This window comes from Diuraphis noxia, unplaced genomic scaffold, assembly GCF_037042655.1.
Source record: "Diuraphis noxia isolate RWA-SAM2 unplaced genomic scaffold, SU_Dnox_SAM2 contig0005, whole genome shotgun sequence".
Classification (NCBI taxonomy): Eukaryota; Metazoa; Arthropoda; class Insecta; order Hemiptera; family Aphididae; genus Diuraphis; species Diuraphis noxia.
This window is the reverse complement of record NW_028301715.1, coordinates 6,864,274-6,889,458: the sequence shown is the minus strand read 5'-3', so window position 1 is coordinate 6,889,458 and position 25,185 is coordinate 6,864,274. Positions and strand designations below refer to the sequence as shown.

At 32.0% G+C, this 25,185-nt stretch overlaps 1 protein-coding gene and 1 pseudogene across 6 annotated transcripts in view; one reads left to right on the top strand and one right to left on the bottom strand.

The window, feature by feature from the left end:
- The first annotated feature begins 771 nt into the window (after positions 1–771).
- The window catches only part of LOC107162625 (La-related protein 4B), a 45,901-nt gene continuing 21,487 nt past the window's right edge, over positions 772–25,185 (top strand). For 2 of the 6 annotated variants that reach the window (XM_015509608.2, XM_089229267.1), the window contains exons 1-2: positions 772–1,585; positions 18,080–18,221. In XM_015509608.2, coding sequence (XP_015365094.1) covers positions 1,343–1,585; positions 18,080–18,221 — 385 coding nt within the window. In that variant the 5' untranslated portion in view covers positions 772–1,342. Of the gene's footprint in view, positions 1,586–18,079; positions 18,222–23,098; positions 24,052–24,451; positions 24,716–25,185 lie in introns of those variants that run through there. The other 4 variants (XM_015509607.2, XM_015509609.2, XM_015509610.2 and 1 more) reach the window with 4 other exon arrangements.
- On the bottom strand, positions 20,239–23,143 carry LOC149054830 (52 kDa repressor of the inhibitor of the protein kinase-like; annotated as a pseudogene).

Here is a 25,185-nt window from a genome sequence, read left to right as displayed (position 1 = left end):
AGGGCGATTAAATCTGAGTTGTGAAAAAACGCCATTATATCTAAAGTATAAAATAAATTCGTTAATATTATACCTATATATAATACGACGTACCAAAAACAAAAAAACCAAAAAAAATCAAATAATATAAATCATAGTATCATATTATAAATGATTAATATATCGTATATACAATATAAAAACTGCCATATATAACTATATAATACACACTGCGAAGAGCTGCACGGTTTTCATCGAACCGAAAGCAACACTGCAGCGGCTGCCTGTGGGATTTTATGCAGTAAATCTGGACCGATCGTTTTCTACCTCCAACCTCAATTTACAATATATTACGTACACTGTATACGGCGAGGTCGGCGGGGCAGACCGTAGTCACGAGATGGGGTTGGCAGACGTCCCCAAAGCACTGCACTATATCGTAAAATCCATACGGCTGTGCAAACAGACGGTCCGACTCCGCAGGCGCATGTTTGATATCCATTGACGGATCGGCGACGCCGCGTTATGTATTCGTGGTCGTCGACAACGGCGTCGTCATTTTTGCCGGTTCTGATACTGTTGTTGCTAGTGTTATTATGGTTTTTGGTGATGTGTTATGTCGGTCAGTTTATGCGACGGCGACGCAATCTTCACAATCGTTTAGCACGACATAGGCAAAGGCAAAGGCAAAGGCGATAGCGGGCGGCGGTGGCGGCGGCGGCGGCGTGCAGCGACGGACGTGGAAGGGATCGGTCACGGGGAGCGTGTCGGTTGACGGCGGCGGCGGCGGCGGCGGTGGCGGCGAGTCAAAGCTGTACCGTTCTCACACTCAACAGGTCCGGCGTTATAATATCTCCGTGCGCCGTGTGCCTCGCAGCAGATTTATAGTGGTTTGCCACATCGTGACGGACAAACCGTCATCAAGGCGCCCGGCCGTAAACATTCAGCGTCATATCGTGTATAACGGCCCGACACAATATAATATCGTAGTTTATCCATTGCCGCGTATCCGTACCTATATAATTTTGTTTTTCGCACTTCCGTTCCCCGGGAACTAATCCGCGCAGTGCGCGTGTCTCGTCGTGCGCTCCGTGAACATCCGCACACCCGCACATCCGGACACACTCACCCGCACACCCACACGGTACACACATACATAATACACGTACATAATAATATTATATATAATAGTCGTCTAGTAGCGAGAGAGCGGCTCGGCGCGCGTGCGTGGGTGCGTGCGCGTCTGCATCGCGCGCCCCGTCAAAAAACGGCTCGCTCGTCGGATTCCCGGCCCGCGGTTGAGCGACGGGTGCCGCGGTACTCGACCGCGGACGGTTCAGCGGATCGCACTGTGCCGGTGGCCATGACGTTCCGGACCAAAGGCCTCAGCAAGCAGCAGCAACAGCTACAGCGGGGACAACAGGACTCGCACTATCCCAACAACAATCACCGACAGCACCGGAATCGTTACGACGAAGAGGACGGCAGCGGCGATGACAAGACCGGCGCGCCGTCCGACCGTCGCCAGCCACCGCCGCCCGTGGCGTTCGGTGGCGGCGGTACTGCAGCTTACGGTCATCCGCAGCGATTTGCCGTACAACACAAGGTAAGCGTACGGCACGCGTATAAGATGTATAGATCTAAACCTACGTTTTATATTGTTATCACATATATTATACCCACTACCTATACCTATAATAATAGTACCCATATATATTATAATCGTGTTATATAATATCATTATTATTATCATTATCTACGACGTGTACGCGTATATACCCAGTGATGTCGCGTGCGTGCCGCCAACGACATCGGAACTCCGCGCACAGTGAACCCGGAACGCGAATTTATAGCGAGAGTGACTGCATCAGAGTGAGAGACAGAGAAAGAGAGAGAGAGCGAGCGAGCGAGCGGGCCAAGTATACTGTAAAGTGAGAGGAAACTCCGCCGCTCACGTGTACACGCCGCGCGCGTGTTCGCGGAAACAGGAACCTGTATTGTATATGGCGCGCGCCTTTCTCCGAGCGCGCGCGCAAACGGTCATCGAGAGAGCTGCGGGTTCGAGGAGACATATTATGATAATGATGATGATGACGGTGGATAATAATAAACGCCACCGTCCAATAGGATCCTATATGTATAGTTTGCGACATATAAACCAATAACAATATTTATGCGATAAGTATTATAATATAGCGCAGTGTGTTGTATTATCGCGCGATGGAATATTCGCACGCGCTTATTATTGTATTGCAGGGAAATAAAAATTTATAAAATTTGAAAATGGAATGCAGCAAAAATACGCATGAAAAAATAATGGGCGTACGCGAAGATTTAAATGACATATTATTTTATGCGTGTTATCGATTATAGGGAAAATAGGTATACAAATATAATACAATAATAATTATATGGCCTATGCGGGAGGGGAACGATGAAATATTTTTAAACGCATGAAAGAAGAGGTAGATACGTTCTCCTCTCCCCCCCCCCCGAATTCGATCATCGCGTGGAGATCGCATTCAAACGTTTCAAACGGCTCTCGGCGATCGTCAGACGCGCACGTGCAAAATGTTATACATAGATCGTCATCGATCGCTGCAGCGCACCTGAACCGGCGACGTGTGCGTTCAAAATAATAATAATATTATGTCTAATTGAAATGATAATAATTATGTATTTGCTATTTTTGTTATGCTAATCAGACACTGTAAACTGGTAAACGGTATACATTATACCGCGTTGACGGTAAATCAACGTCGTCGTCGTAATTATTTGGCGTATTCGTCGCTAACATATGGTAGGTAATATATAGCCGCGCCGACTAGGTCTCGCCGGGATGAGAACGGACGCACCCAGATCGGAAGGAACCGCCGCCACACACAACCACTCGCCAACAATTCCCACCCCGCTTTTACGTATCTTATATATATATACATAGTGGCCGTTGCTCTCGGCAACTCTCGCGGAAAATCAATTTTCTCGATGTTTGACTGTATTTCTATAACATACATACCTATATTATACATATTATTATATTATGTACCTATCTATATTATTATGTTTTACCTATAGATATAATATGTTTGTGTGTGTGTGTGTATATTATATTTATTGGCGATGTAAACCGTAAAGTGTGAAAATACATTTTTTTTTTTTATCTATTCTTTAAAAATGTTTCAGCACACCAGGTGCTATTACAAATATATTTACGATTATAATTTAATCTTTACATCATTTAAATTTGTGATATTAATGATGTAATAATATATTAGTTCATGGTAATAAGTTTTTTTAAGTTTTGAAATTTTTTGAAATGAAAATAAAATATTTAATAGTATAATATACGTTTTATAGGTAGATAGGAAATTATTGGTCGTATAATATACAGACACACCGATGCGTGTATCTACAGCAGTAAACAATTTTTAGCGGTTCGAGAATATGTAAAAAAACATGATATTTTATCAGAAAATTTCATAATACCTACTGCACAATCACTATCGGTATAATAATATTTTCATTTTTCTGTGGAAACCCGAAACTTTTTTCGGAATCGTTCAACAAGTCTGAGATAGGAGTGCAGACGTGCAGTTAAATCACAGAATAGGTTAAATTGCGAGTTGTCTGTGCGTCCATAAATTTTATCATATTATTACATAGGGGCGATACCCGTTTGCGTACATTTAACATTTTTTGCGACTCGCTTGCGTACAAATGTACGACTCAATTGTGCACACGAATTTTTAATACCTGTCATAAATGACCCAAAACGTTAGACTCTCGTTTTCGTATACATAAACTCGGTGGAGAACTTGCGGAATCGTGTAGATTTTAATAGTCGTTGATATACATACACAATTCCGCAAATTTCACATATATATACGAGATATAAACGATTCCGCATAATTTCAAACGCAACATTGCCATATAATTGTTTTCTCTTGTTATTTTTTATAAATTAAATTTTTTCCTATATGGTACCTATATACTATTTTGTACAATTAATTATTACCTAATATTTTTATTTTTATTTAATGAATCTTTATAACCACAAACCTATATAGCGATCAAACATTTGCATGGCAACGTTGCATTTAAAATTATGCGGAATCATATATATATATTAAATTTGCGGAATCGTGTTATAGCCCATAAACTATAGCAAAAGTCTATACTAAAACCCAATAGAACTAACAAAAACAATGTTTAAGATTGTATTTCTCACTTTATACGTTACAGGCGTGATTAATATTTTTATTTTTTTGTTAATTTAATTTAATTTGTTGCATAAATGAAACGTTTGTGACCAAAAACTTCTGAGATCACGTGTATCTTTTCGAAATTTGCACTGCAAGTTACAATCAAGTCTAATTTAATAGTTGTACACAAACAAAACGTCATTTTTCGGGTCAAAATTTCTATCAGCTGGGTTTTCACGTTTTCCTAAGTATACGCCAACGAGTTGTCAGTTTCCAGGTAAAAAATTGTGTACTATGCGCGAACGAGTATGATCACGCTATATAACACATAGCTTCTTTCTTTATATATAGTTCTCGGTACATATACATGTACCCGCATTGTCACGGTTCGTTTTACCTATATATAAAATGTGTATGTATATATTCAAACATTATATAGTCAATGCACCGCTTAGTCCGTCGTATCTATACATAATGTTTATGATAAACGCCACTCATTAGTCATTAACCTCATATAATATTTTATAATATAGTTTGTCGCGAAAAATTGCATTTCCACACGGATGTTACCCACCTATCTACGGTTACACGTCTCGGACTGATTCATATTATAGGCGTTGTGACGTTATTGTTGCACCGAACGAAATGTATATAATAAGTAATATATTATACAGCAGCTGACATACACTATTAAATTCGTCATTAATAATATAACTAGTTTAAAAAAAAATATTACTGACGGTTGTAAATTTTTGCTTTTTCTCGTTGATACGAGTCTTTTATTATGTACTACCTGCACTTTATACATATTACACTGCAGTCATAATCCCGTCATATATAACCTTTCAGTCATGTCATCGTATAATAATATAATATAATTATATATTCATTCGTTATACTTGCGACGTGTACATACTATTGTAGCTGCAAATCATATTTCTGTAACTGTACAGAGATGACATCGATACACTTAAACATATTAATTTGTACAAGTAAAACGTACAAATGCGAAGTAAACATATTATGTTTACGTGCGCGGCTACGCCTTAGAATGCGCAGTAGGGTCTTGAGATTTTATGTTCATGTTTGTCGCGCGCACAAAGAAAAGTAAAATTAATCACTTATAAATAATGGTAGTCGCGGATGAAAAGCAACGAAATTGACCGCGATTTACCAAATTGCGTATTCATAATACAATATTATATCAATCATTGCATGCTTCCGACCGCGTTTTAGAGATCGATATAATATTACTAAACTGCAGTCTATATAAAACATTTTAAAATATATTTAGAGTGTCTATTGGCCATTAGTGTTGTAATTATTTGTTGTTTGGTAGGTACCTACCTATATCATTTTTATAATTATTCATTTGTGTATAATCAAGCTGGTGGCGAATACAAAGTGGGATGATGAGAAGAGACAGTCATCCATTCACCCCGCTCCCCTGGGGCCGAGTTTAGAAGAAAAATAAACGGTTTTTTGTAATTTTAGACAACATATTTTTTAAATCTAATAGGCGCTATACTACGTATGTATAATATTAAATTTTTAGGAGTTGGAACTATTTTTAAGGATTTAAATACAAGTAATTTTCTAAGTAATCGATGTGTATCGTGTGAATGTAGTAGGTAAGTGATAATATATTACATATTATACAGTATTTTATAATTTTTAATGAACAAAATCGTATAATAGTAAAATGTTGAAATTTGAGACTTAAAATTAATAGTTAATGAGAAAAGTAGTTTTCAAAATAATAAGCTTGTTGCAAATTCAAGTATGTTTTCAGAAATTTTGATCCTAATATCAATTGATGGGTACGTCAGTACCTATACAAATTACAAATGCACAATTAGCATATATCTATAAGACTGGTTTATTCCTGGTTTATTTGTATTAGTATTGTGTTAATATTTTTGTATTAGGTAATATTAGCAATAAATAAAATATTATAAGATATCGCATTATTGAGTATTTAACCTTTTATTTTTTGATGGTGGGCAGTCCATCATTGTACTTTATATATTTGTAGCTTCAATATTTAAAAAAAATTGTTCATCCCTTCCTCTTGAATCACTGTTGGATCAACTATTGCAATCAAACCATTTAATTTGATGGAAACGAATATATGCATTATACAAGATGTTCAAAAAACTTGGAAACGCTTTCATTATTGTTTGCATATTTTTATAACTACATATTACATATACCTAGCTATAAATATGATACATTTATATTAATAACAGATAACACTGTTGCAAATTTATTTGGCGAAAAATTTATCATATTATTAATTTAGTTTTCAAAATTTTACTTGTAAATTTATTATGCATTCCTGGAAAGTGTAGCTATTATATGTAACTTTTTTCTCTATAATATATAACTATTAAAGTCAACATAATAGCTCTCATCATATACCTACATTTTTTGTGCATTTTTGCGTTCAATAGATTGTGTGATACGTATATATCATTCCAATAATAATGTTTGGTAAGTTAACTTTAAATATTAGTGATGGGAATTATTCAAATATTCGAATTCGAATAGGTCTATCGTAAATAATTCGAATATCAGTATTCGATGCTACAATACAATACGTAACGAAAATTATTTGTTTAACTTTTCGCGCAACACAAAACGTTAATAATATTATATGACGCATAAAGGCCTGCGAGAAGTGGATTCGAAGACATCAGCGATATTTACTATTTGATGGAGCAATATATTAAAATACAAAAATAAAAATTGTGCAAAATACTTGAATATCATAATTAAATTATTAATAATAATGTATAAGTTACAACAAAAAAATAATAAATAAATAAATGGCAACTATACGATCATGTACCTGCAAGATAAAAACTATTTTCGTATTTAGCCTATTTAGGTCGATTAATCATTGACATAAATTATCTTTAGTTGTGTAGATATGAATTAGTTATTGATAATAAATAGTATAAAAAGCTTGCCATGGAAAAACGGATAAAAAAAATTAGGTATTGTAGCATCGAATACTAATATTCGAATAATTTACAATAGAAATATTCGAATTCGAATATACATTTTATAACTACTAAATATAATACCCATGTCCTATAATAGAACAAAGGTATATGAATTAAACGTTGCGTCGGCACGCCATTGAAATAGCTGTTTTTTATTACTTGTTATTTTATATACCTCATGTACGATCCGCATAAATTATGTATATAATATACTATAACATGTGATATGTCTTAGTATAATAGCCAATATATTGACGATAAAAAGAATAATAAAACAATTTTTTTTAATCGAAATAATCAATGATTAATACAATATAATTATAAATTATAAATAAATAAAATATGGTATCTAATGTTGGCAGCGGAGTGTTAAGACATGATTTTATGGGTCGGTCCAATGAGTCTGGTTCAGTAGAACGTAAAAAGTATTATACTCTACCCCTGATATAAAACTGGTTTTTTGCTTTTTGTAATAAGTATAATTGAATAATGAAATATAAATGTTTATAGCAAATACCTACACGTTTAAATTGTCTTAACATAAATATTATTACACATATATATAGTATATACACACACTTGGTACCTATATTATATTATACCCATGTATAAATAATGTAGCAGCTAGGTATGTAATATGTGTGTTCTGTGAACCTATAAATAACTCAGACTTAAATAATTTAGATTATTATTCATTTATGCAACAGATTTGAAAATTTAATTGTTAAAAAATTTTACGTCTTCGTTTCAATGCACTATTTGCTTTTATTATGAACCAATAAACAAAGTTCGATTTATTATGTTTCTTATTATTATTTATATATTATATGCCTTATTGACTATTTTATTGCAGAGTATGCTGCTTTTGACACACATAGATTAACGTCCCTAAACGGCCTAATCGTTATCGGTTTATCGTTTTAGACTTTGGTTCAATAACTTAAAAACAATAAGATGATGTCAATTTACTAAGTGTATAGTTATTGTCGCATAAATATTATTAGATGCCCATGTATCGCAGTATTGCAGATGTATTATTATTAAATTTATGATAATTATATGGCATCGATACTAGATGTACACATATTTGAGTTGATAAGTGTTTTTTTTTTTTTTTTTGTAAGGGCGATGAGACATGATAAACTTTGCTATTCAATTTTCATGATTGTATAGATAACAGTAATATTTGTTTATATTTTACTTTTTATAATGTCAGTAGTCAAGCAGAGCTATTTTTGAGAATTTATCTGTAATTTTCTAGAAATGTTGTAAACAATAATAAATCATACTATAGTAAAAATATATATGTGAACATTGTACATAATTTATGCAGATTTTAGGTAAATATATAATTTCTTAAATTATTTATAGTTATAATATTGGAAAGTAACAAATTTAGCAATTTATTGAATATATTTGGATTAATGACGGTTAAAACTTAAACTTATTATTGGACTTTGGTGTAATGATGAATTACACATAAGTTATCATATATTTTAGTAATTTGGTATTTATATAAAAGGTAGGTATCACGCAAGTATTTACCCATTGCGATGTCTACCGAAATAATGGAGATATCAAAATTCTGGTTTTATAATAAGACTCACAAGGATAAGAACTAAAATTATTTCATATTTTGAATTTTGATTTATTTTAATGTGTTGGTACACAATTTAAAAAATATATTTAATTTTATTTAATTTTATTTTCGTTAATTTTTTTTTAGTTTCGAGAAAAATTGCGAATTATCACACTTATATTAGTAGTGTTATAAAACATGAGAAACGCCGTGGATATCTGACTATTACCGGTAAATTAACAACTTTTGGAAAATTTACCTTTCATATTCTTAAAAAAGATGTTTTCATTTCATTTTATCTCAGAAAAATAATTGTAACTTGAGTCATTACTATATACATTATACAACAACAACAGTCATACAACACTATAATATCCAATAATTAATATTATAACCATTATGATAACAGTTAAATATCCATCAACACAACCACAATTAACTTTATCTACCTATGAGATAATTAAAAAACAACATGAAGTATACGGTATAACAATATATATACAATTTTAAAATACTTTACAATTATGATCATCATTAATGAAAGTTTTAATTAAATAAATGGTAACTAATAACAGAAATTTGTTTTATGATGGTATATCATTATTACCTAGATGCATATGAATATAGGGGCTATTAAGCAATGTGAAAAGGGGCTAAGCAATGTGAAAATGAGCTAAGCAATGTGAAAATCGGGGCTAAGCAATGTGAAAACAGTACGGCTCCGATGTGGTGATTCATAACGGAAAAAAAAAAGATTCATATGAATAAAGAACTTGTTATAATAATATTGAATGAGCTTTAAATAGGTTTAGGAAATGCAACATAATAATTTTTCATACCTACAACACAACCAACCTTGTATTGTAGCTTTAAATTGACCTGTTATACGTTTTTAAGTTAAGAACATTATCTATGTAACTATATTGTGATTATATTATAGCGAAATGAATTTTATACGAAGTTTCGATGATTACATAACAATAAATTGCCATTTATAAACGTTCATAAATTTGATAGGAAATTTAAAATAACGGAAAAAAAAATCAACACAGATATTGTTCTTAATTTTAAGCTCGATAATAGATTCATAATTCTTCAAAAGAACGGATTAATCTATTTTAATAGTCTGTGATTAAAGGTTGACCGATTGTGTTTCCATCATAATATAATGCGCATTGGTCGAAGAGAGACACACACAAACGGTGCGTTGACATTCTCTAAGTAGAGTTCACACTGCATAATATAGCGGTTGTGCGTTTTTATGGTCATGGAGACGATATGGACTTTCGTGCCGTGTCTTATTTTAAAATGTTTATACCAAATTACCAAAACGCAATACCGATATTATGAATATTTTGTACCTGATGATAACATTTTATCATTTTGTTTATAGTTGTCACTTTTCCGCATATAATTCATCGTGGTAATCTATAAGACAGTGGCGTAGCCAGGAACTTTTTATGGGGGGGGGGGGGGTTCAGCAAATTTAAACTTACCACACTTTACTTCGTGGTATCGGATATTTATTTTATTGTAAAAATATAACATATATCATAATATATCATAATATTACCCCCCATGGATACGCCACTGCTATAAGATGATATAATATTAATCTATTAATTTATTATAAATAAACTTAAATCATGACATAAATTTAACCGCACGGTCAAAGGTTATGGACGTACTCAACTGTGTGGTATCGTTTTGTTGCTGTGGTAATATCGTGTGATAAAATGTCGATATACCATAATGGTATGGTGTGATGCAGCTTAGTGGAACCACCAAAATAATTCAACAAATCGGAGAAAATTATTTTACACGACACAATGTACAGCGTGAACCAGGCTTTATATGCAATACAGACAATACAGTTCTGCAATAATTCAATATAATATTATTGTAGGTAGTTACACTGTTTAGCGATGATCCCTATATATACGTCATGATACGCGCGATACCGACGATGATAAATCATATAGTTTAAGTAACGTTCGGGAAAATCGTAAGTTTTTTTCTAACCTATTTTGTCAAATATAGGAGATAAGCATGTTCGATCGTTAGGCGACTAAAAATGTTTAAAATAAACTACTAACACTGCTTGTACAAAAAAAATAAAACATTTATTTGTGCGCTCTGTATATATATACACAATATATTATATGGATTGCGATGATGCGCAAAATTTGTCGGTTTTTTCCGTGCAGTCGTCGAGGAGACTATCGACTGAGTCGCATCACATGCAACTAATAAATTACTTGAAAATTAAAAACATGAATACCTAATTAAATATATTTCTGAGATGTATATGTGTGTGATTGTAAAAACGGACTTTAGACAGTGGCGCGGTCTGACGATAAGTTTAACAACAATAATTAATTCGAAGGGGGAAAAGTAATAATGTGTATATAGCGTAAAAGCGTAAAAGCGCACTTATTTTATGGACAAAAGAGGGAGTGAAGAGGATGTCCGCCGTGGCGGTCCTTGACCTTCGAAATCGTTTTAAACGAGTAAAATGTAATAAACTTTGAGTTCGTGAAAACATCGTCCGTCGTCAAAAAGAACGTACACAACAATATATACATATATATGGTGCACACACGCGGTGTAAATCAGTCAGAAAAATATCAACAGGTGCCTCGGGATATATTTCTAATAGATCAAAGGGGAACGGGGGGAGGGGGGTTACCTAATATATATATATATATATATATAATGTATGATCTCCCCAGTAGCCGAGTGTAGTTGTGGTAACGATTAGAATACCTGTAATATCGCTACCTATTCAATAGTAAATATATAGTACCCATGATGGGCGCCCATTGGTAACTTTTCGGGAGCGGGTAAAACGTAAACCAACAAAATTCTCAAACTTTTTATTTTATGATGTCAACATCATGCTAATATTTATTAAATTACAAGTTCGTATAATTTTTCCAGGGGGGAGTAATAGTGCAAGAGATGTGAACAAACCGACAATATAGTGCACGACATATTTTTGTATGTGTGTCGTGTGAGTATAATATGACTTACTTTATGTTTATCACTGTATTTCTCCAAAGCAGTTATAATTGTATAAGCCTCTGATGACACTCCATTTTAGTGAAAGTGCATCGACTTCATCGCTCGCGTATGTATATTATATTATTATATATAATATGTTATAGCTCTTTTTTACTATTCATTTTTTGTATACGTCACAATAATTTGTTCGAATACGTATTATACTACTATACTCGGACGCATGATAAACATATTGACGTATTGTGATTGTTTTATAGCACTTTACGACCTTTTTAAATTATATATTCAATTCAAGATGGAGTCAGTTAAACAGACCCAAACTTATGTAAAAATAACCGGAGTTTTATTAGATATTTATTATTTCCTAGAGAAAACAAATTATTATTTCCTAGAGAAAACAAATTGTCATAACTATATTCAGTATATTATATATATATTATAGATATATATATATATTTTTATATGACATAATATAGGTGAAATTCAAGCTTACCTAATTCAATGCCAAAAGGCTATAAGCAGTATAAGCATAAGCTATGCCTCTCCTGAGTTATGAAGTTTTTTTTTTATTGAATTTTAACAAATAAATAATAATAATAATAATATAATATAACTAGAAAATATTATACCCTGAAAAAATTCGACGTTATAATTATGTTTACCTAAATTACCTATGATAGATAATAATATAAAACCTTTGTATCCTATAACCGTGTATATTTCAAAATGTTATGCCTAAATAATTATGAATAAAACGAATTTTTATTTTATTTTTGCCAACTCGTGAATTTGTCTGTTACATTAATTATTCAGCACTTCAGCAGTAATATGAATATTGCGTTCACGATCAGAGTGTATAGATCCACCGATTAACCAGCGATGTCGAGATCATTGCGTTTAGATCTATATTATATTGTTCCTGATCTAGTGTTTCTGTTTATAAATTATATTATTATGTGATATATTATTTATTTGTTTGATATCAGAATGATTATTATTGAGCCTCACTAAGTGGAAACTCGTAGGGCCTATATAATACTAAAATAGATTCGTATATTGTTAATTTGCATATTAAAAATTATTATGAAATAATAACATTTTGTGTGAATAGAACTACAAAATCATATTTTTTTTTACTTTTTATAAATAAACATCTCATAAAATGACTTTTTTTTTAAAGACCGTGGAAAAATTTGAACCATATAATAGATACACCTCTTTGTGTGTACGACGTTATTGCGTTAATAAACAATTATTATAATTAAGTAATATGTACTGATTTGTACAACGATTCAATCGGTATTATAGGTATGATAATGACCTAGCTATTTTAATATTCTACGCTGAACTGTATAGGTATGTGGTGTTTTTATTCAAATTTATTTTTGTTCAGCCCCAATATTAATATCACACATTCACACCGACACTAGGTACTTATATAATATGTATTTGTATAATATTATACTATATAGAACACTCGTGAATATATTGGTATTTAAATGTGTTATATATAAATATAACATAACAGAAATTAGAAGTTGTAGTTTTGTATTATCAGCTGTATATTGGACCTTATAGAAGTTAGAGCAGCTGTCAATAGTTTTAAATGTTTTTAATTTGGTAGATGTTTTCTATGTGTATATAATTATTATATAACATATACTATAATATATACATGTCGAAAATGTATTTTCTATAAAAATAGTTATAATATTATGAAGTTTTGCCACCTTTTGTAGTCAAGAGTAAATAATATAGGTAATATTTATATAACATAAAAAGTTTATCGTTAGTCGTCACAAACATAATAATATGATATATAGGAAATAGGAATGTAATTATTATTTAATAGATGGGTATTTAATATAATATGTTTTATAATATAAAGCTGTCTGCTTCATAAAATTATAATTTAATATTTTGATGCATAAAGTCACATCTTGATAGATTCTCAATTTAACAAAGACAACTTATATATTTTGTATAATATATATATATAAATATAGACGGCTGCTCTGCTCAATTAATATTTAAATCGTTCCTAAAGGTTAAATTGTATACACTATATACAGTTGAATTTTACCGTATTACTATAGATAATAGAAAAATAAATTACTTAAAGCTATAAGAATATATGACGTGTACTATTTACTAAAATATCTTTAATTAATAGTTATATGTATAGGCGAAAATAGATCTCCGTTAAGTCGTTTTTTGAAGTCATGCTTATGATTTATCATTGAATTAATATTCAACACATCCATTACAGCGACTTACACAATAAATTACGAGGTAATGTGGTACACTCTAAAGTCAAACTTACTATACAGCAGACTTCTTTGGTAGGTATTCTACGATTCTATGTAAAAAAATTTACTTCTGATAATTTATCATAACAATTCACTAATATTTACTGAAAATATTTTCAATTTCGATTAAATTTGTCAAAGATTATTTGCTTTTTTAGTTCACTCATGTTTACATATTGTGTTATACCGAGTCAATGAAATAAAATATTCTCAATTATTATAGATGGCACTATAGTTAAACTCTGTCAATTTTTAACAGTCATACTAAACGTATTGACAAAATATATGCTAGGGGATGATAATTCCTGAAGTCATTTATCTGAAATTGATTTCTAAATAAAATCTTGATTTAGTGTGCAATTAAGTAAATGTAAAAATGAACATGTTTGTGTCAAAAATTCAAAAGTCTATTGTTCAAATGATTTCAAGGTATTTTAACAACTGTTCAAACAGGTTTTTCTCTCTATTTGTTGGTTTAACCGTAATATGCTCTTGGCGACACACTAAACCTAGTCGGACGAATATTAACATGTACCTATACATGCAACAGTTGCCATGATAGATACGTAGTACGTACTATAGTAAATTTGCATTTGTTGTTTATAGTCGTGTAGAAATAAACGGAATATTCCAAGCGGGTAATTAAACATATTACGGTCTATTATAATATCAAAATTCAGCAAACTTCAGTAGTGATCGGAGCTGTGACTTGTGAGTATACATAAATATAATACATAAAAAAATACATTAAACACATGTTTATTATGTAAACATATGACACTGTATTATTATGATACACGAAAGCGTATAGTAAAAATAAAAATACAATAATATGAATATGCGTGGAATACCATAGCGGCATAGCGTCATACGTATAAAACCTTGAGATAATTTAACAATAAATAATATGAATTATGATGAGTATTTTTCATTTCATCATTATAAGCTATTCCGATTCACGAACTTTAGGTAGGTATATGTGTATATTACTATACAAATCAAATGATAGCTGGTACGCACTGAAATAAAAATCTAAACCGACATACTTTTGTACACAATATACAAAAGACTATTGAGGAAATCCGTCATTATTCAATACAACATATATGCCCAGAAAACTGGTTTGTTTCGCTCATAATTGTTGAATTGTGCCAACATGGAGCAGTTGGACAATATTGTACAAAATATGTACAATGCACGTCATATGTTATACGATATTATTATGATACTGAATAAAATTTTGTACTTTCATACTATTAAATAGTCTACTATTAAATAGTCGAGTCTAGACTCGAATTTTTTTTTTGGATTAATAAAATTGAAAAATAATGATATTTTCCATTTAACCACATCATAGTATTTGCACTTTACGTCATTACATTGCGCTGCAGTTTCACTAAAGTTTGTAGTGCGCAACTTTTATAATCGATGGGTTGTGAGTACGTTTGTCATGTAGGTATATTGTATCAATCATAGCAAATAATTATTTATTTATTAAAATAGCATACGTTTGATTTTATTTATCTAATGTCGAACATGTGCTATTGAAACTTTTAATTTTGAATAAACTCCTTGATAATATACATGGTGGTTTTGAAACATTTCAAAACAACGGAATATCATCATGTCAAATTATCGTAACTTATTTCATGCGGTAGGTATATTATGCACCGATGTTTTAGCCTCTGCTGTCACGCTAGATTCTAAAATATCATATCATTATAATATACGTCATGTTAGTTCAGTTGTTTTTTTAATAATTATTAACTTACAAACATTTTCTGTCCAAAATCATTAATATAATATAATATACTTACACAAATAGTAAGTTTATTCTTAGAGTGGTTTATTGTCTAAAGTAGGTTATGAGTGTTATGACTTATGACTGTAATAATTAATAGTACGTCGAGTAATTGTAGTTAAATGAAATTGATTAATAATCTAAATAATTACTCGTTATAGTAACGTTATAACTTTTATTATAATATACTGGTTGAATTGCGCATTTGCAGATGGTCTGTATAGTTCCCTAAAGTTATTTAAGGGAATTGACCCTCCTTTGTGGTAAAATTATAATATAAGCATACAGCCATACATTGTATACTTATCAATATATTAATGCATTTATATTTTAGTTTTTTGTCATATAGATAAATAGTCCATGAGACCATGACTATCGTCTGTCAATAGCCATTAACAATTTCACGAAACCAATAATTATTAATTATTAACGGCAAACGCCTCTAAATTATATTATTATATATGCAATTTATTAATAGATTTATCAAAATACGTAACATAATATGGTTATGAAAATTGTAATTATCATTTTTGGAAATTCTGATAAAATATATAATAATAAAACAGATACTCTTAAAAGATATATATATTATATCTTAAAGTAAATGATTAATTTATTATTGTTGTACTTTGGTAGGTATTTATAAGTTATAATTAATCTTATACCCGATTTTACAATGATGTGTATTTTTTTTGTGTGTCTGTCATCATGTTTTGGGACAGTAAAAGTGCTTCGATTTTCGACTTCAGTACCTCGTTCGATCAGAAAGTGAATCTAGTTGGTACTTTGTGGATCGAAAGTAAAACATTCCCAATATTATTCTTAATAATTAGGATAAACAAACTAAAAATTAAGGAAAAAACGGGAATTTTTAGAAATACATATAGGTAGTCACAATTTTTTTTTACAAGCATTCAAAGTTTGAATTTTGACAAAATACGTAAAAATCACAAAAATTCGCAAATTATTTTGAGCTAGAATTTCAAAAAAAATTTTCTTTTTAAATCTAAGATATGAAAATGGAACACGAGACTCCTTATAATATTATCAATCTATGTCACAAAAAAAATGTCCATCAGAAATTTAAATTAAATTTTGATGAGCCTTTGAAATTAAAATTTTTACAACATTGGATTTTCACTAGTTTTCTCATTTAGCGATTTTCTTATTTTAGTGTGCTCTGAAAAAAATGACCACAAATACTTGAAATTTTCGCTGAATGTTTATATAGGCATTTTCTATATTTTGATAAAATTTTCAAAATATTTTGATTTGTTTTGAGCTGTTTACTAACATTTTAATTTTTCAACTTTTTTAGTTATTTTTTCTATAAATATCGATAAAAATGTATTTGTTGGGTAGAAAAGCTTGAAAATTTATTTATGAAGACACCTAACATATTGTTACAATAGGAGTTGAAAAATATAAAAACGCATAGGCACGATTTTTTTTTATAAGCATTCAAAGTTCAAATGTTGACTAAATACGCAAAAACTACAGCAATGTTCAAATTATCTTAGACAAAAATTCATAAAAAATTTTATTTTTAAATCTAAGATTTGAAAATTTTTAATAATCTTTAATATATCCTAGAAATATGAACAGTCTGCGCTGAGAATCGTTTTTTGTATAATACAATGATATAATATCATTGGATTCAAATTTAATTCCATCCATTACTACAGTAACCCACTTTTGTAACCTACTGTACAGCAGAGCGACATCCACGACTTACCAGCTTTTTGTTATTTTTATTTTTAATACGAATACACGATATACTTACACAGGCTTTAACCTAGGGATAGTAGGTATATTATTATACATTCATATTATAGCTACGTATTCAAATTAAATAATTATAATATATATGTTATATAATGTCTAACCATTGAATATTGATATTTGCTTACATGATTATTGATTAGTATTCATCATCAACTGTATGAAATATAAATGTGTAATATACTAATATATATTATTATATATATTCGATGTATATGAATATGCTCGAGATTAGAGGTATACACACTCTGCATTCGTATATATAGTAATTACGAAAAACTTCTAAATTCTAATACATATTACACTGTTATTACTAATTAGTAATTAAACTCTTGAATACATAATATTAAAATATAGAATACAGAATTCAATAAAATAAAATGTTACTATTTTAGGTGTTATCTACTCCTAGTAATTCTAGCGGAACATTAAATCCTGAAGCACACGAATTCAAGTATAAGTCATTGACTGCAAACCTATCAAAGTCTGATGACGAACCAAATAAAAAAAATGTGGAAAACGGAAATAAGAATAAAGGTAAATATAACTTTTAAAAAACAACGATAATTATTTTATCCTTACACGTATCCTGTATTGTTCCCGGATTTATGTGTTATAATTATAATATGTACCTATATTATATGTGTATTATGTTAATATAATAATATTGAATATTGTACTTTTGTTTGGGAATAATAATTAATTATATTATTTAACCTAACCGTATAAAAAAATAAAAATATATTTGATTCTTGTGGCATTTAACATTTTAAATATTTCATTTGTGGTTTGTGAAAATGTAAAAGTTTGACAATGATTCATTGCTGCACACCGCCGCTATAATATACTTTCGAAGTGAACGTAATATCGAGCTGAAAAATAGTATCGACATTATCGAACGCGTAAATTATTTGATTCAAAAAATTCCGGTCAAACACAATGTTTTAGAAAAAATAATCTCGATGAAAACTTTCACCCTAAAATATGTGATATAGCAAATTACGTATGCGTGGGAGACTATGTATTGCGACGCCACGTTCTGGTAGGAAACAAAAACTATGATACGATAAGCAGTGACTATAACTGCAGTGTTTTTTGATATATAAAAAAAAATAGTAATTGGTTAGTACACGATTACGAACCTAAATGGTTATTCGAGTAATATTACAGCAGTTTAATTGTTTTATACTATAAAGAAATCTTATAAAAAGTAACGCTGGCTAAATGTTAATAAAGTGAACTCATTTACACACATTATAATATGGAAATTGGTTACAATTGGTTGTTTTTTATTCGGGTGCATAACAAATAACAATACAACATAAGGTGTACATTAGAACTAAAGGATCATAATATATTATTATATTTTTATATAGGTAGGAATATAGGGCTAAGTTCAAAGTTACCAAGTTCATGAGATACTTTTATTAATGTTGAAAAAACAAGTAATGTACACATACGTTAGTGAAAATTAGGTAGTGAGTGGTGACTTGACAGCGATATCGATCGAAGAAAAATTCGATGACATAATATTACTCGTTTCATAAACTATATATATATCTGTGTATAGGTACTATATGTATTTTAGTATTAACCAAAGTAATACCTAACATTATTATCGTAATTTATATTTCGTCAGAGCGCAAAGGAGGACCCAAAACTCGATCACAGAGATTAGAGGGAGTAAAGACTTGCAGAAAGCATTAGTAATAATAATATTATCTCCCTAGGATTTATATATCTAACCAACCTAACCCGTCTCCTTTTTAAACAAAACGGGGTTTACAATAAATTGTAAATCATGATTTATGAGCAAGAGCATTCGGTATACATTTGCATACTCTGCTACTTCGAGAATGAGCCCATTTTTGTTATATCCCTTTGAGACCTTGAAGGGGCTTTTTCAGAACTCAGTACAATTAAATATTTATTTTTATTTTCAAAAAAATAGTAGAAATTATAGAAGTAATACTATCGACAAGTCACAACCTCTCAACCTTTGTCCTATTGAAAAGGAGATTGTTAAATAAATATTTTTATAAAACGTTACTATACGTAGGTAATAAATTTTAAATTTGAATGGTAGGTAATATAAATATTACAGTAGTATTAACTACTTTCTTTTTTTTATTGAGGGAAGGCCCTAATATTTTTGTATTTTGCACACCCTTCCAACGATAAGTCTGTGCAAAGTGCACACCTATGATTTTTTACATGTATATTTAGAATAGAAAAATATCAATATTCAACACTTTAACTGAATAATGTTTTGAATAAAAAAAGAGCGCCTAAACGAACATAAATGTATTTTTTTATTATATTCATCTCTTTAAATCTTCGTATTTGCTATATTTTTTTAATAAAAAGCAAATTAAAAAAAAATCTTCGTTCAATTTATCTAAAGTTTGTCAAAAAAACATTGTATTTTGGATAGGGACATATTATATTTGAACATAAATTCTTACAAAACGTAAAAGCATACCTATATCATCCAAGGTAGGTATATGTTTATTCGACGCATAAATGAAAATGTACTTTAAATCTAATTCTTTTACACACAAATCCGGACTTTTGAATCGACGACCATGTCCTACTACGCGTTACGCGGGTGTTTGCTTTTGGGTCGTGATATAGATCGAAACGAAAATATGAAATCAATACGGTGACCACTGTGTCTAATTTATTATAAGTAATAACTATGGCAGAGGACTTTAAACATTTGCATATTTGTTTTACATTCACAAAAATAGCAGAGTACGATACAAATACATTTCATACTTTCACAAAGCTAGTTTTGAAATGTTATTATGCATATAAATGCATATTTTGCGTGTTTTTGGTTTTTAAGGCATGTTTCACACTTTTATACTTTTGCGATATATTCAAGGCCGTAACTGGAAAAAAATTCCAGGGGGATCCAATTTTTTTTTAAATATGTAGATTGTAGATACTAAACACTTAATTTTTACGTTAAAAATATTAAAAAGAAGATTATTATCATTATTAAAAACATAAGTCGTCATTATAATATTCAATTTACATAATGTAGTTAATTATTTATATACATATAGAATTATTTACATTATTTAAAAGTACAAATAAAAAAATATAAAACATAAGATATTTTTTTCAATATTAAATATATATAATAATGATTAATTTATAGTCTATAAGCATGCAATATGTTGACTATTTTATATCAGTAAAACAGCTCTATATCTTTTTGAATTGCAAATTTTTTAGGACGCCTTCGGAATCCACTTTAATGTTTTTATGAACACTTAATAATGCTAGGCCATTCAAACGGTTTTATCCAATAGCGTTTCGCAAAAATATTTTCATCCGTTTCAGCGTTGAGAACGTTCTCTCGGGTGTTGCAGTTGAAACTGGTAATGTAGCTAAAACTTTTAATAAAAAGTATATGGGTACACGGAAATAAATCAGAATTACAATTGTATAATGTTTCAATGGCTGTACTAGGACGATCGTTTTGAGAATATGAGATTCATTTCCAATTCCATAGTTGAATTTATGTGGGTAATAAATCAATATTTATATAGTCAGAATATAAATTAAAATCTGTAGTTGATAATGCAGCTTTATGACACATTTTCGGTATTAATAAATATAAAGAAGACAAAACTGTTTTGTGTTTTGAAAATCTATCTTTTAGTTGTTGAATAAAAAGGAATAGCAATAGCTATACGGAAATATTCTTCTGGAGAGTTAACACTAACGTTATTTCTATTTTTAATATCTTCTTGTGTTTAGACAGAGGGGACATCATCAGTCTAAAATAAATAAAGTAGTACTTTTTAATTGGTCTATAGTATGGTAATTAATAATTATTAATACACATAATAAACATAATATATTTGTATTATACTATTATAACCATTTTATATAACAATAATCAAACAAAATAGTAAATTTTTAACATACCTTTTGACGCTTTGTAAAATAATTTTGAATTTGGCTTCTTTTACTTATTTTATTAAGTTTACGTGGGCACGAACAGCACTACAACAGTAAAATGAATGTTCTACAATATACACAATATTGTTAAATTTTTATTTCTTAATCTTAAATAATTTGGGTTTTCTGCGACCGACTTTCATATATAAGTTAATATTATCTATGACAATCACTTTCTATTGTATCTAGTACCTAACCGGCTAACCTTATCTTTATTACGACGTTGAAATAAAATGAAATGATAAATTCTTATTTTAAATTACTGCTTTATCGAAAATATATAATTATTCTTTAATGCAATTTATAGTTAATTAATTATATTCGCTGCTAAAATGCATAGAGTAATAAAAATTACTCAATGCGAACATTTTTCCAATTTGAAATATTTCGTGAGTGGGGGGGGGGTCGCCCCCCCATAATGACGGTCTTGGACATATTTAATTTAGATCGATTTTTCCACTGTAACATTTTCATTTCAAACAATACAGTCAAAATGTTTGGATAAAAATGTATTTATTTTTAATTTTTGTCGTATAATATGGTTTTTGATTGTCCACGGCCACACATTTTTCGTAGAAGCGATAACGATCTAACGTCGTATAAAAGTGCACATAACACATAAGTGCTTGTATATTTAGAGTTTTTATAGAGCTACAAGTGTCAAGTCCTCAGCCCTAGTAATAACGCCTTTCCGCGTGCGGCACACACACATCTTCTGCACTATGGCATCATACAGACACACCAAGGTCTGATCGGGAATTATTGACGGTCAGATATTTCGGGTAGGCACGTGACGTAGCGTATCTAACATAATAATGTAGAAGCGACGGTATGATAATACATTATACCGGTAAGAAAATTATGTGTGCAGTGTGCGCAGAATCCACTAAATCTGGACCTTTGCTATCGCACCGTGATGTTTTTTCTCATGCCAATATGCCATTGACTACTGCTGTAATCTACTGCAGTCAGGCTCGTCGTTTGATGTTTTTCGCCCAATAGCAAACATTTTGATGCTACTCTCTATCACCGATATTTTTTTAGTTTTTCCATCTTTGATTTCTTTAAAATTGTATGCCGCCCTATGCCCTCAGAAAACGCATGACTTGCTCGTGGCCTAGCTACAGACTTGACTGTAGTTGCAGTGAAATATTGCATTCCAATGCCGACACTTCCGGCTCCGTCATTCCGTCGTTCGCTGCGACTGCGTTCCGGCGGTACTGCGGTAGAGTACTAGAGTGGATGGTGATAATTTTTTTTTTCTTTAGGGATACTATCATTATTGTCTGATACCGAGTCGTGATAGCCGATAGGTGATAGCAGCCACCGCCGCGTATACAACTACTACTACTACTACACAACTTGTCTACTCGTACGGCTCGTCGCCGAACAGTACGGGCGACGTACAGATGTCGCCACCGTCGCAATTTTTGTCTTCCATGGCTGCCGTGAACTCTGTGGCATGTGTTCGTGTTGTCGTCCATTTTGCAAGGCTATAAATTTTCTATCGCAAACGCGCACGAATGATATCCCACTAAAATACGTTGCGTTGCCACACTCGCCGTCCGATTGTTGTTGTTGTTGTTTAACTCGTCGCGGTCCCGTCCTGGTTTTTCACCGTTCGGCGGCGGTGTGCGTCCTTCGTTCGCCCGTTTTCCCCCCCGCACGCGAATTTTCGACCGTCAACTCCCGGCGGCAGCTGAGTCGTGAACGGGACATCTAACCGGACCACGACGACGGACGCCACACATTTCACGGGCGTACGGTGATCTGTAAGTACTAGTACCCATCACGAGCGGTCTTTCGGATCGCCGACTTGCAAACGGCGGAGAGAGAGAACCGATCGAATCCGCCTCCCGTCCGGCGCGGTTTAACAAGCGACACACACATATATTATATAAAGCTACTTTTGGACGTTTGGACTCCCGTGATAGTGGTCGTGTGCGTGTGTGAGAGTGAGCGCGCGCGCGTAAGTGAGTGCGTGTGCGTGTGTGTGTGTACGTACGTTCGTGCCACCGCCGCCGTCGTCTACTGTCTAGTCATATAAGGCTACTCGGTGGAATTTGGCGTGCGTGCACATGGTAAAGCTTCTACGGCGGTGTGGAAGACAAGTTGAAAATCAAAATTTTCGCCGAACCGCACAGCAGTAAAGTTGCACTCTAAGGTTGAAAGACATGGTGTGCACCGCGATCCGCAGCTGAGAAATAATACACCTCGCTGTCGTGGCCGACACGCAAACGCTACGCGCGCGCCGATCTCGCGTTAAAATTCTCGTGTTCGGGAGTTTCTGTCGATCGTCTCGTCAACATCTGTCCGTCGACAGTTTCGGTTTGTTATTTTCTTCTTCTGCTGCTCTAAATGTTCCTGCGCAAGGAAGCGGCCGAAACAGCAGGTAAGCGCCCGGTGACCGCGACCGCAGTGTCCTATACCGTAGTCGTAATGGCACCCGTAAAAATAATAACAACAATAATACCATAGCCCCTCAAGGGGTTAAATATCGTATTCTCGGGGTCGTGTCCGTCTCGTGCGTCGTGCCCGGTCGCGCGCGCTTAGGTACGTTCTCGTGGCGCGACACTTCTCGTCGTTGGGGGGGGGGGGGGTGGAGAAGGGAGAACCGTCGTACGGGAGTCCAAACGGTAATTTTTCTAAATTTCTCAACAATCGCGGTACGATATCACCATCGTCATGAGTGTGAGTGTGTGTAATGTGTATTTATAATCAAATCGGTCGCCATTGGCATTCGATAGGTTCGGTGTGATAGGCGTACTCTGCGTAACTGCTGGCGTGTGTATAGGTTAACCCGTCGAGAAGTCGTACTCGGCTGGCTGTGATAACCTACAAATATATATGTGTGTGTGCACCACACCGAAGGTTTTTTTTTTTCGATTGCGATTTTTGCTCTCGTCCGTCGGTTCCAGTCGGTCGCCCTTTACACCACACGGGTTTCTGTATTTTACACTCAAATATTATTACAAACCTTTGCTTATAAATATCATTATGATATAATTATACAACTTTACTGTGCTACCTCCATACTAAATAGTGTGTAATATCGTGTAAGTAGTCTACCATTTTCATGTAGGTAGATTGTACATACTATTATTATTATTAGTAGTAGTAGAAGTACCATAATTATTATTATTGTTGTTGTCACCATACTTGCATACTGCTGACGTTTTTATATATTGTAGACAATCTGATGTTATTAAGTAATTATTATTTTAATTTCTTGTAAGTTCGTCTGTTCTGTGTCTGCTAAAAGATTATATTTTCAAGATCAGTTGGTAAATTGTTCTCTTTCTCTTGGTGTTCGACCAACAAACCAACTATAGTTATCCTCATGAAATCTCTGACTGTCCTAGTTATCATTCAAATTATTTTGTTTTTCACTTGGCCCACGCCCTACAAAGTCTTGGGTATTTTTGTTTCGTTACACTTTTCAATGACTGACTTTTAAAAGTTTCTTGTCTTACAATTTGTTTAGACAAGAAGTTGTGAAACTCCTGAAGTAATGGGTTATTTGAGA